This window comes from Oryctolagus cuniculus, chromosome 19 (genome assembly GCF_051225735.1).
Source record: "Oryctolagus cuniculus isolate XC-2025 breed Fujian yellow rabbit chromosome 19, ASM5122573v1, whole genome shotgun sequence".
Classification (NCBI taxonomy): domain Eukaryota; kingdom Metazoa; phylum Chordata; class Mammalia; order Lagomorpha; family Leporidae; genus Oryctolagus; species Oryctolagus cuniculus.
In genome coordinates this window covers 7,304,890-7,316,891 of record NC_142885.1, presented here as the reverse complement: position 1 = coordinate 7,316,891, position 12,002 = coordinate 7,304,890, and the positions used below count along the sequence as shown (strand labels likewise).

Below are 12,002 nucleotides of genomic sequence, written 5' to 3'. Positions count from 1 at the left end.
CCCACAGTATGGCCTGTCTTGGTGTGTGCTCTGTGAACATTTGAATCAGATGTGTTTTGCTCTTGGTGTGTGGGGTGGGGTGTGCAGTCAGAGTCTATCGGGTCTGGAGCCTGGTGCGGTGGTGATGGTTTCCATGTCTTTGCTGATTGTCTCTTGGGTTATTCAGGCAGCTGGTGTGAGGAATAGTGCGCACGGGGCCGGCTCTCTGTGGTGTGTCTTGCAGCTTTGTTGTTCAGTACAGACCTGTTGAGGATCGGCCTTGACGTCATATAATGCTCCTCTCCGGTGGCTTTCGCTGCTCCGAAGTCTTGTTGGTCCGATGTTAATATACCCACTCTTGCTTTCTAAAAAATTACTGTCTGTGTGACATGGCACTCTCTCTCTCTTAAAATTTATCTTGAAATTCGGAGAGATCTTCCATCTGTTGGTTCACTCCTAGATGGAATGGCCACGGCTGGGCCAGGAGAAAGCCAGGAGTTTCTTCCAAGTCTCCCACATGGGTGGCAGGGGCCCAAATACTTGGGCCATCTTCTGCTTTCCCCAGGCCGTTAGGAGGGAGCCAGATCAGAAATGGGGCAGCTGAGAGGCTGGCTCTGTGGCACAGTCGCCTAAGCATCTGCCTGCAGTGCCGGCATACTATATGGGTGCCAACTCAAGTCCCAGCTGCTCCAGTTCCCATCCAGCTCCTGCTGATGGCCTGGGAAAGCAGTGAAGACCGCCCAAGTGCTTGGGTCCCTGTACCCACTGGGAGACCCGGAAGAAGCTCCTAGCTTCGGATTGGCCAGGCTCTGGCCTTTGCAGCATTTGAGGAGTGAACCAGCGATGGAAGGCCTTCTTCTGTGCCTCTTCCTGTTTCTTCATGTAACTCTGCCTCTCTCAAGTAGATAAATAAATCCTAGAAGAAAAAACACACAAAAAAAACCAGAGCCGCCATGACAGGGACCTGAGCCCATGTGGGATGCCAGGGTCGCAGATGGTGGTTTTACCTGCTACACCACAGCACTAGCCACAAAACTTTTTTTTTTTTTTAATTTTTTTAATTATTTACTTGAGAGGTGGAGACAGAGAAAAAGTGGTAGTTCACTCCCCAAGTGGCCACAACAGCTGGAGCTGAGCCAATCTGAAGCCAAGAGCCAGAAGCTTGCTCTGCATCTCCCATGTGGTGCAGGCACCCAAGCACTTGGGCCATCTTCTACTGCTTTCCCAGGCCATGACAGAGAGCTGGATTGGAAGAGGAGCCCATATGGGATGTTAGTGCTACAGACAGAGGCTTAGCCTACTGTGCCACAGTGCAGGCCCCAACAAACTTCTTTTAATTTGTATTTTCCATGACGCTTTTTGAAGTACCCACGTATAACATAGTCACTTCACTGCTTTAGGGAAGTGTAGGCACAGTGTCATCTCCCTACATACCTTCACTCTCCTCCTCTTAGGGTTCTTTTAAATATTACCTCTTACACAGTGTTCTAATTTTTGAGAGATTCTTGGTTCTCGACGTGAGGAGTGATAGTTGAATCCTGGGTATTTTTATTCAGTGTTAGAAGGCACTTGATCTCATCTGACTTCTGTTTAGCTGTAACTAGCTTTCTCTGACACTGCTTAGGCAGAGAGGAAATTGTTGGGTGAAGGCGTCTGGTTTCCCCCTTGGCCTCCATTGGCATCCAAGGAAGTAGTTGGAGCTTCTTGTTCTCGCTGCATAGGAGTGAAGCTCTGTTCCCCACATGGTCTTTGTACCTCTGTGTGATGGCGGAAGCGGGGAAGTCCTACCTCTGGCCCTGGGGCAAGGGGTTGGAGAGGAGAGGCTGGAGACGTGAGTCTTTGTTGTGGGTTAGGGGCAGGCTTTGCTCCCCGCAGGCTCCTTGCCAACACCACTGAGGAGGCGGCTCCCAGCCCCGCCCCTTTTCTGACATGTCCCCATGGTGGGGGGCCCTGCAGTGCACCTGGATGTTGGCTTTTGCTGGTGTGAGCAGAGGTGGGGCCATAATTTTTCTGTGGTGTTGGGCTGTCTTTTGTATTCTGTTATGTGACGAGCAGTCCACTGTGGTCACAAGAAGAGACACAGGAGAGTCTCCGGCCATTGTGGCCATTTAGGGAGTGAACCAGCAGATGGAAGGTGGCTCTTGCTCGTTCTCTCTAATTCTGCCTTTCAAATAAGTAAATTTTTTTTTTTAAGATTTTATTGATCTATTTGAGAGAGTTACAGACAGTGAGAGGGAGAGACAGAAAAGTCTTCCGTATGCTGGTTCACTCCCCAAATGGTTGCAACAGCTAGAGCTGAGCTGATCCAAAGCCAGGAGCCAGGAGCTTCTTCCAGGTCTCCCAAATGCCTGCAAGGGCCAAAGCACTAGGGCCATTTTCTGCTTTCCCAGGCCACAGCAGAGAGCTGGATTGGAAGAGGAGCAGCTGAGACTAAAACTGGCACCCATATGGGATGCTGGCACTGGAGGATTAACCTACTGCGCCACAGTGCCGGCTCCAGTAAATTTTTTTTTCTAAAGATTTATTTTATTTATTTATTTGAAAGACAGAATTACAGAGAGAGGTAGAGACAGAGAGAGGTCTTCCATCCACTGGTTCACTCCCCAGATGGCCGCAACGGCCAGAACTGTGCTGATCCAAAGCCAGGAGCCACCTCCAGGTCTCCCACGTGGGTGCAGGGGCCCAAGGACTTGAGGCATCCTCTAATGCTTTCCCAGGCCATAGCAGAGAGCTGGATCGGAAGAGGATCAGCCGGGATGTGAACCGGTGCCCATATGGGATGCCGGCGCTTCAGGCCAGGGCTTTAACCCGCTGTGCCATAGTGCCAGCCCCGTAAATCTTTAAAGAAATAAAAAATAAAGCTTATTTTGTGAGTCTCGGAGACAGGAGGAAGGTCTGTGGCAGATGGGGGGATGAGAGGAGAGAGTTAGACTTGAGCCTTCATTGAGGTTTCTGCAGGAAACACAAGGCAGGACAGGGGAACAAGGTTAGGATTGGCCCGTCTGAGTAATCTCATGGGGTTCTAATCCCTAGACATGGTCCCTTGTCTCCTTGGACCTGGCCCTGGGATGTTGAAGGTGGCGGGAAGCTGCCTAACAGGCCGAGTTCTTTGCTGTCATTGAGGATCAGCTACCTGGGAGGAGCAGGCTCTCCCCAGCCAGAAATCTGTTGTTTGTAAAGATGTGTTTATTTGAAAGGCAGAGCTATCAGAGAGAGAGAGAGAGCAGAGAAATCTTCCATGCAGTGGCTCACTCCCCAAGTGGCTACAACAGCTAGGACTGGCCAAAGCCAGAATCCAGGAGCTCTGTCCCGGTTTCAGATGGGTGGCAGGGGCCCAGGCACATGGACCGTCATCCACTGCCCATTAGCAGGAAACTACATTGGAGGTGAAGCAAGCAGGACTGTAACTGGTGCTCTGATAAGGGATCCCCCACATTGCAAGTGGCAGTTTAACCTGTAGTGCTATGAGCTGGCCCCCAGAAAGGCTTTTATTTACATGGAAAAAATACACACGTACATACGTGGAGACTGGCCTGGAGCAGTTTTCCTAGAGATTTTCTGCTGTGCCAGGACACCCCTTTCCTTTCTTGCACTGGAGGGAGCAGGCAAGTTTGCTTTGAGCTCTGCTGTGTGCATTTTGTGTGTGTCTGGGTTGCTGACTTCTTCTGCTCCTACCAGGGAGCTAACTCATCACCATGTCTTGCTTGGGCCCTGAGGTCTGTCTCTGGCTGTCTCTCCTCTTCTCTCTCTTCCTCATTGCCTTTATGCTTGCTTTACACATGACGCTTAGGGATTTTTGGTTGTGCTTGGTAGGAGGAGTAGGGAAAACTGCCTCTTTTCCACCTTCCTGGAAGTAGGAGTTCCTTTTCTTTCTTTTTCAGATTTTTTTTTTTTTTTTTTTTTTTGACAGGCAGAGTGGACAGTGAGAGAGAGAGAGAGACAGAGAGAAAGGTCTTCCTTTTGCCATTGGTTCACCCTCCAGTGGCTGCTGCTCTGCGGCGGTGCTTCTCCTGGTCTCCCATGGGGTGCAGAGCCCAAGCACTTGGGCCATCCTCCACTGCACTCCCTGGCCACAGCAGAGAGCTGGCCTGGAAGAGAGGCAACCGGGACAGAATCCCGTGCCCCGACCGGGACTAGAACCCAGTGTGCCAGCACCGCAGGGGGAGGATTAGCCTATAGAGCCATGGCGCTGGCTCAGATTTTTTCTTTTTAAATTTTAGAGTTACACAAAGAGTGACACACACACACACACACACACACACACACAGAGGGATCTTCTATTCGCTGGTTTACTCTGCTGATGGCCACAATGGCTAAGGCTGGGCCAGGCTGAAGCCAGGAGTTGCTTCTAGGTCTCCCATGTGGACGGCAGGGGCCCAAGCAGTTCAGCCATTGTCTCCTGGTTTTCACAGGCCATTAGCAGGGAGACAGATCGGAAGTGGAGCAGCTGGGACTCAGATTGGCACCCATATCATATACTGGCTTTGCAGGCTGCAGTTTTATGTGCTGTACCACAGTGTTGGCCTTTATTGTTTTTTGAAGCAGTTGTTTTTGTGGAGTAGAGAATCCTCTGTTGACATTATTTTTCTTTTAATATGTGAAAAGTGTTGCTCCACTGTCTACTGGCCTGTGTTGTTTCTGACAAGATGTCACTGTCACTGTCACTTTTACCTTTGTTCCTGTGTACTTCATGTTTTTATCTCTAACCGCTCTTACGATGCTCTTATCCCCAGTCTTAGGCAGTGTGGATAGTTCTTTGCAGTTTTCTTCATGTTTCTGTGGTGTAGGCTTTATGTTCTTAGATCTAGGTGTTACCGTTTCCATCAAAACAGACGACATTTGGTTATACAAAACCATTTTTATTTTTACACTTAACATAGAGTAAAAGTTTTCTGGTGTGAAGTGCTCTGATTTGGAGCTAGCACCTGTGAACCGCCAGCTCCCAGCAGTGGGTGCAGAGCCACTCCGTCCCCCGGAACCCTCCCTAGTGCTCTCCCGGAGTGGTGATTGCTGTTTCTGGAGCGGGCGTTCTGTCCCTTCCTCAGTCCAAGCACACGGATACTGGGGACAACTTGAAGTTGTCCCAGAGCTCGCTCTTAGTTTATCTGTTGTTATTCTGAAATTTTCCTCTTTGTGTTTCATTATGAACATGTTCTGTCCATCATGATTATCTCAAGTTCATTAACCTTCTCTCCCATGGTGTCTGATCTGTGATAATCCTGCTGGTGTGTTCTTCATCCCAGAGATTGTGCTGTCCAGGTGTAGATTTGGATCAGTTCCCATTTGCTCCTTAACATGCCCTTGTCTTTTTCACCTCCTTGAACATATGAACATATGCATAATATTTTTTAAAATGCCATGTTTCCCCGTACTATTGTCTGTATCATTTCTGTTTGCTTTATCCTTGTTACTGCTCAGTCCTGCGTTTTTGCATGATTTCTGCTTTTTGATTAGGTGCCAGACATTATGAGTTTTTTGTTGTTGGTCCTAGAATTATTTTTCTGTTACGTTAAGTATTTTTGAGCATTGCTGTGGGCTGGTTAATTGGAAATAGTTTAATCCTCTTGAGGCTTCTGAGCCTTTATTAGGTGAGTTCCAAGCATCCCTTAATCTCGGGCAGCTTCTCAGCCCCAGTGCTCTTGGTGTTTGGGGGCCTCTTGCTTGGGGGATACCTTCTACTTTTTTAGGCTGCTTAGTAGATACCTGATGCCAGGAGCACTTGTTAGCGTGAGCTAAGAATGATTTTTTTTTGGACAGGCAGAGTGGATAGTGAGAGAGACAGAGAGAAAGGTCTTCCTTTTGCTGTTGGTTCACCCTCCAATGGCCGCCATGGCTGGCACGCTGTGGCCGGCGCACCGCGCTGATCCGAAGCCAGGAACCAGGTGCTTCTCCTGGTCTCCCATGGGGTGCAGGGCCCAAGCACCTGGGCCATCCTCCACTGCCTGTCTGGGCCACAGCAGAGAGCTGGACAGGAAGAAGGGCAACCGGGACAGAATCCGGCGCCCTGACCGGGACTAGAACCCAGTGTGCCGGCACCGCTAGGTGGAGGATTAGCCTAGTGAGCCTCAGCCCGCCCTAAGAATGATTTTTACATTTAAATAAATGTGTTAAAAAAGCAGACAAGAGCACACAGCAGGGGCTGTCTAGGAGGCCAGCAGAGCCAAGGTATTCACACAGCCGTGTGCAGCCCCTGCGGTGAGACCAAGGCAGTCAAGGGAGACTCCTCTCGGAGGCCAGAGGACAGCCAAGAGCACCAGCCTTAAGAGTGTGATTGGAGTCTGTGTCTGTGACAGAAGAGCCTTTTGACGGGGGCGAAGTTTGGGCTCCCTGAGCCTTTCTCCTCTCTTGTGGAACAGAGCCAGTGTTCTTATCCCTGAGGTCCGTGAGAGAATTAAGTGGCTGTGACTGGAAGTAGATAGCTCAGTGCATGCACTTAGCCATTACTGTTGCCTTGCAGGAGTGCGCCCCCTTCTGTGAATGATCTTCATTGCATAGGCAGTCATGTGTGCTAATTTGGAGGGCTATCATCTGCTGTCTTTCAGGTCATGCAGAAGGATTTTGTATGATGTGCACAATGCAAGCACATATTACCCAGGCACTCAGTAATCCTGGGGATGTTATCAAACCCATGTTCGTCATCAATGAGATGCGGCGTAAGTATCACCCGGGGCGGTTTGTGTGAGCAGTTATTAGCTACTTAGTCTAATGGCCTCTCGTGTATTAGAAAACAAAGAAGTGTGTTTGATTACACATGGAGATCTGTATTTCATAACATTTTTAGTTAAATAATTCCCATATTCATTTTGAAACTGTGAACCAAAGATACAATATAAGGAAAACAATATTCAATTTAATATAAGCAGATTTTATTACATTATTTTAAATTCTGCTTGTCAATAAATAAAATTATTTTTTAATATTTTTTTCCTAGATGGTCGAATTTCAGAAAAGACTGTGATATTATTTTCTTTTTGTAAAAATTTTTAAAGACTTTGAGAGGTAGAATTACAGACCAAGGGAGGGAAAGACAGAGAAAGGTCTTCCATCCGCTGGTTCATTCCCCAGATGGCCACAATGGCTGATCCAAAGCCAGGAGCCAGGAGCTGCCTTTGGGTCTCCCACGTGGGTGCAGGGGCCCAAGTGCCTGGGCCATCTTCCATTACTTTCCTGGGATGAGCTGGATCAGAAGAGGAGCAGCCAGGACATGAACTGGCGCCCGCGTGGGATGCTGGTGCCACAGGTGGAGGCTTAGCCTACTGTGCCAGAGCGCCAGCCCCACTTTTTGTAAAGTTTTAAACATTTATTTCATTTTATTTGAAAGCAGAGAGAAAGAAAGATCTTCCATCTGCTGGTTTGCTTCCCAAATGCTCTCAACAGCCAGGGCTGGGTCAGGCCAAAGCCAGGAGCCCGTAACTCCATCTGGGTCTCCTGTGTCGGTGGCAGAGCCTCAACTATGTGAGCCATCATCTGCTGCCTCCCAGGGTGTGTGTGAGCAGGATGCTGAGTCTGAAGCAGAGATAGGACTTTAAGCAGACACACTGACACGGGTGCGTGTGTCCCAAGCAGCGACCTAACCACAGCAAACATTGACCCCTTGATTTTTATTTTTTTTGAAAGGCAGTGAGATATAGAGAAAAATCTTACATCCGCTGATTCTCTCCCCAAATGCCGGCAATGGCCGTGGCTGGGCCAGACCAAGGCCAAGAGCCCAGAATTCCATCCAGGTGGGTGGCAGGGATCCGAGTTGTTGAGCTTTTATCTGCTGCCTCTCAAGCTGTATGTAAGCAGGAAGCTGGGACAGTAGCCCAGCACTCTGACATGGGTTGCAGGCATCCCAAGTGGTAACATAACCGCTGCTCCAAGTACCCGCCCTGTTCCACTGTGGTGAAGTACTGCCACACTATGCATAGTGACAGGACTTGTTAACATCACATTTTTACTCTTAAAAATTTATAACCATAGCTAAGCAGATTTGTAGACAAACTTTACTTTTTCTGTTTGAAGTTTAAATAGGGTGCCTGAGATTTCTTATTAGGCATTTTCTGTGGGTTTTTGAGCAAATTTTTATATCAGTTTAAGTTGTAATAAAGATGCATGCAAGTAAAAACTATAATTCTTAGTGTGACATATAGTTGGTTAACTATAGTGGCGCATAACTAGTTACAAACTATAATCCTTTTGTCTAAAAAGCTGCCAGAGATTAAAGATTACATTTGCTGTGGGTCTGGTACTGTGGCACAGCAGGTGAAGCCGCTGCCTGCTTTGCTGGCATCCCATATGAGTGCTGTTCAAATCCCAGCTATCTCACTCTTTTTATTTTTGGTAAAGATTTATTTGCTCATTTGAAAGGCAGAGTTGGAGAGATCGAACTTCCTCCCACTGGTTCACTCCCTACACGGCCGCAATGGCCAGAGCTGCCGATCAGGAGCCAGGAGCTTTTTCCGCTGTCTCTCATGTGAGTGCAGGAGCCCAAGGACTTGGCCATTTTCCATGGCTTTCCCAGGCACATTAACAGGAAGCTGGATTGCAAGTGGAGCAGCCGGGACTTGAACTGGCGCCCATAGAGGATATTGGCACTGCAGGTGGAGGCTTCACCCGCTACAGCACAGCATAGCACTGGCCCATGCTCCACTTCTGATCCAGCTCTCTGCCAATGTACCTGGGAAAGCAATGGAAGAAGGCCCAAATTCTTGGGCCTCTGCCACCCATGTGACAAAGCTCCTGGCTCCTGTCTTCAGCCTGGCTCAGCCCCAGCTGTTGTAGCCATTTGGAGAGTGAACCAGCAGGTGTGAGAATGATCTGTTGTGCTGTCTGTGTCCCCCCCACCCCCACCCGCTATAACTGCCTTTCAGATTTTTTTTTTTTTTTTTTTTTTTTTGACAGGCAGAGTGGACAGTGAGAGAGACAGAGATAAAGGTCTTCCTTTGCCGTTGGTTCACCCTCCAATGGCCGCCGTGGCCGGCGCGCTGCGGCTGGCACGCTGTGGCTGGCACATCGCGCTGATCTGAAGCCAGGAGCCATGTGCTTCTCCTGGTCTCCCATGCGGGTGCAGGGCCCAAGCACTTGGGCCATCCTCTACTGCCCTCCCGGGCCACAGCAGAGAGCTGGACAGGAAGAGGGGCAACTGGGACAGAATCCGGTGCCCCGACCAGGACTAGAACCTGGTGTGCCGGCGCTGCTAGGTGGAGGATTAGCCTGTTGAGCTGTGGTGCCGGCCTTTTTCAAATAAATTTTAGTTTTTTTTTTTTTTTTTTAAGAAAAGAATATATTGGCTCTTGGCATGGTTGACACTTGAGGAGACAGTGCAACAGTATTTAAAAGATTATTGGGTCCTGGTAGAATTTTTGCCGGAACAGATTTTGACTGTTTATGCATATATTTATTTTTGTCCATGGTAACAAGCATGAGTAACATTTTTAAACCTAGTGGTTTTCTTTCTTAAGGATTTATTTATTTGAAAGATAGAGGTACAGAGAGAGAGAGTATGGAGGAGAGAGAGAGATTGACTGATTTCCATCTGAGAAAGAAAAAGAGAAAAGTCTTCCATCTACCAGTTCATTCCCCAAGTGGCTGAAATGGCCGTGGCTGGGCCAAGCCAAAGCCGGGAGCCTGAAGTTTTATCTGGACCTCTCCCACATGGGTGGTGGGGACCCAAGCACTTGAACCATCTTCTGCTGCTCTCCCAGGTGCATTAGTAGGGAGCTGGATTGGAAGTGGAACAGCCGGGACTTGAACCTGTGCTCATGGGATGCAGTGTCGCAGGTGGTGGTTTAACCCATTGTGCTTACACCAGCCCCTAAACCTAGCCTTTAAAAAAATGTTGCTTTGTGAGTGTGTATGCAAACATTCACAAATAAACACACATGGTTGAATCGTGAAATTTGTCCTTCTTTGTAGGCCCAGACTGGTGGAATGTTAGAAATTTTGTGTGATTGAAGCTAGTATATATTGATGTATATTCATACACATAAAATTCAGTATGTTTTGTGATATTAGTCATACTTTTGTGCTACGTTTTCTTTTTTTCTTTTTTTTTTTTTTTTTGACAGGCAGAGTGGACAGTGAGAGAGAGAGACAGAGAGAAAGGTCTTCCTTTGCCGTTGGTTCACCCTCCAATGGCCTCCGCGGCCGGCGCGCTGCGGCCGGCGCACCGCGCTGATCCGATGGCAGGAGCCAGGAGCCAGGTGCTTTTCCTGGTCTCCCATGGGGTGCAGGGCCCAAGCACCTGGGCCATCCTCCACTGCACTCCCTGGCCATAGCAGAGAGCTGGCCTGGAAGAGGGGCAACCGGGACAGAATCCGGCGCCCCGACCGGGACTAGAACCCGGTGTGCCGGCGCCGCTAGGCGGAGGATTAGCCTAGTGAGCCGCGGCGCCGGCCGCTACGTTTTCAATTATAACTTTTATAGAATGATTTGGTCTTAACTGATTAGTTAGAAATAGCACTGAAATGCCGCTGTGCAGCTGAGGAGGTCCTTGGGATAGAACTTTCTTTTTTTTTAAATTAATTAATTTATTTAAAAGAATTAAAGAAAGAGAGAGAGGTCTTCCATCTGCTGTTTCACTCCCCAGATGGTTGCTACAGCCACGGCTGAGCCAGGCTGAAGCCAGGAGCCTGGAGGTCCATCCAGGCCTCCTACTTGGGTGGCAGGGGCCCAAACAAATGATCCATCTTCCACTGCCTCCCCAGTCCATTAGCAGGGAGCTAGGTGGGAAGTGGAGCCACCAGCACCTGAACCAGTGCACATATGGGATGCCTGTGTCACAGGTGGCGGCTTTACCTGCTGAGCCACAATGCGATGCTGGCCCTTGGACAGACTTTTAGGACAGTGTAGCTGATGTTGGACTTTGAGCTGTGCTGTCATGAATTAACTGAAGGTACAAGGGCAGCTACTCCCTGGACCCTCAAACGTGTAGCCTCTGTGGGCTCTTAGCGGTGTACAGGACACAGTCCTGGCCGTTGTTAGGGAAGCTTATGTCAGTGCAGTTTCTCTGCAAAGTATTTATTCAGGGGTTTTTCTGTCCAGTCTAGTTCACAAGGTGTAACTCTGTGGGGTGCGGTTGGGCATGTCATGTGTGGTGACTGCACCTTGTCCTTGCATTTCACAGGGATAGCTAGGCACTTCCGTTTTGGAAACCAAGAGGATGCCCATGAATTCCTTCAGTACACTGTTGATGCTATGCAAAAGGCGTGCTTAAATGGCAGCAATAAGTGAGTACCAGAGAGCACCGGTCAGGGCCGCTTCTCGCTTCTCTGCTGCCCGGCCTGGCCTTGTCTTCATGCTAGAAGCCAGGGTCCTGTGTTGTCTTTACCTTTGGTTCTGCGTGGCCTCTTCCCAGCTGGTTTGCATTATTTTAAGATAGTTGGAACTTACAAAAGTATACCCACCATAACAATTTGAATTTAATGTCAGGAAATGAATTTTGATATTTTAAAAAATTTATTTAATTTATTGAAGAGAGAAAAAAAAGTGAGTGCTCCCATCTGTTGGTTCACTCCCAAATGCCCCCAGAGCGGGGGCTGGTCCGGTGGAAACCAAGAGTCTAGAACTCATTCGGGTTTCCCCTTGGCTGCAGGGACCGCAGTATTGAGTACCTCCAGACTCCCAGGGTGTGCCTCAGCAGGAAGCGGGGATCAGAAGCAGAGCCAGCACTGTGCCCAGGCACTGTGCTAGGGAATGCTAGCGTGGCAAGTAGTGTCTTAACTGCTTTGCCAAGTTCCTGCCCCAGCTGTGTGTCGGCACACCTCTGCAGTTCACTGCGTCTCCTTTCTGGTCGTGCCTGACCTTTCACTGTTGACCTGCAGCCTGGGAAACCTTTTTGGTTTTTGTTTCCTGTCCCTCTCCCTCCTCTTCCTTCTTCTTCTTTTTTTTTTTTTTTTTTTAATTTGTTTTATTTATTTGAAAGGTGGAGTTACAGAGAGGGAGAGACAGAGGTCTTCTATCCATTGGTTTACTTCCTAAATGGCCACAATGCCTGGGGCGGTGCCCAGAGCTTCCTACAGGTCTCCCACCTAGGTTCAGGG

At 48.8% G+C, this 12,002-nt stretch overlaps 1 protein-coding gene across 10 annotated transcripts in view; it reads left to right on the top strand.

Moving 5' to 3' along the window:
• The window catches only part of USP42 (ubiquitin specific peptidase 42), a 51,525-nt gene that overhangs the window by 21,604 nt on the left and 17,919 nt on the right, over positions 1-12,002 (top strand). For 6 of the 10 annotated variants that reach the window (XM_051838979.3, XM_051838981.3, XM_070064373.2 and 3 more), the window contains 2 exons: positions 6,522-6,632; positions 11,087-11,189. In XM_051838979.3, the coding sequence (XP_051694939.3) occupies positions 6,522-6,632; positions 11,087-11,189 (214 nt within the window). Of the gene's footprint in view, positions 1-6,521; positions 6,633-7,596; positions 7,704-11,086; positions 11,190-12,002 lie in introns of all 10 variants that reach the window. The other 4 variants (XM_089320907.1, XM_070064376.2, XM_070064375.2 and 1 more) reach the window with 3 other exon arrangements.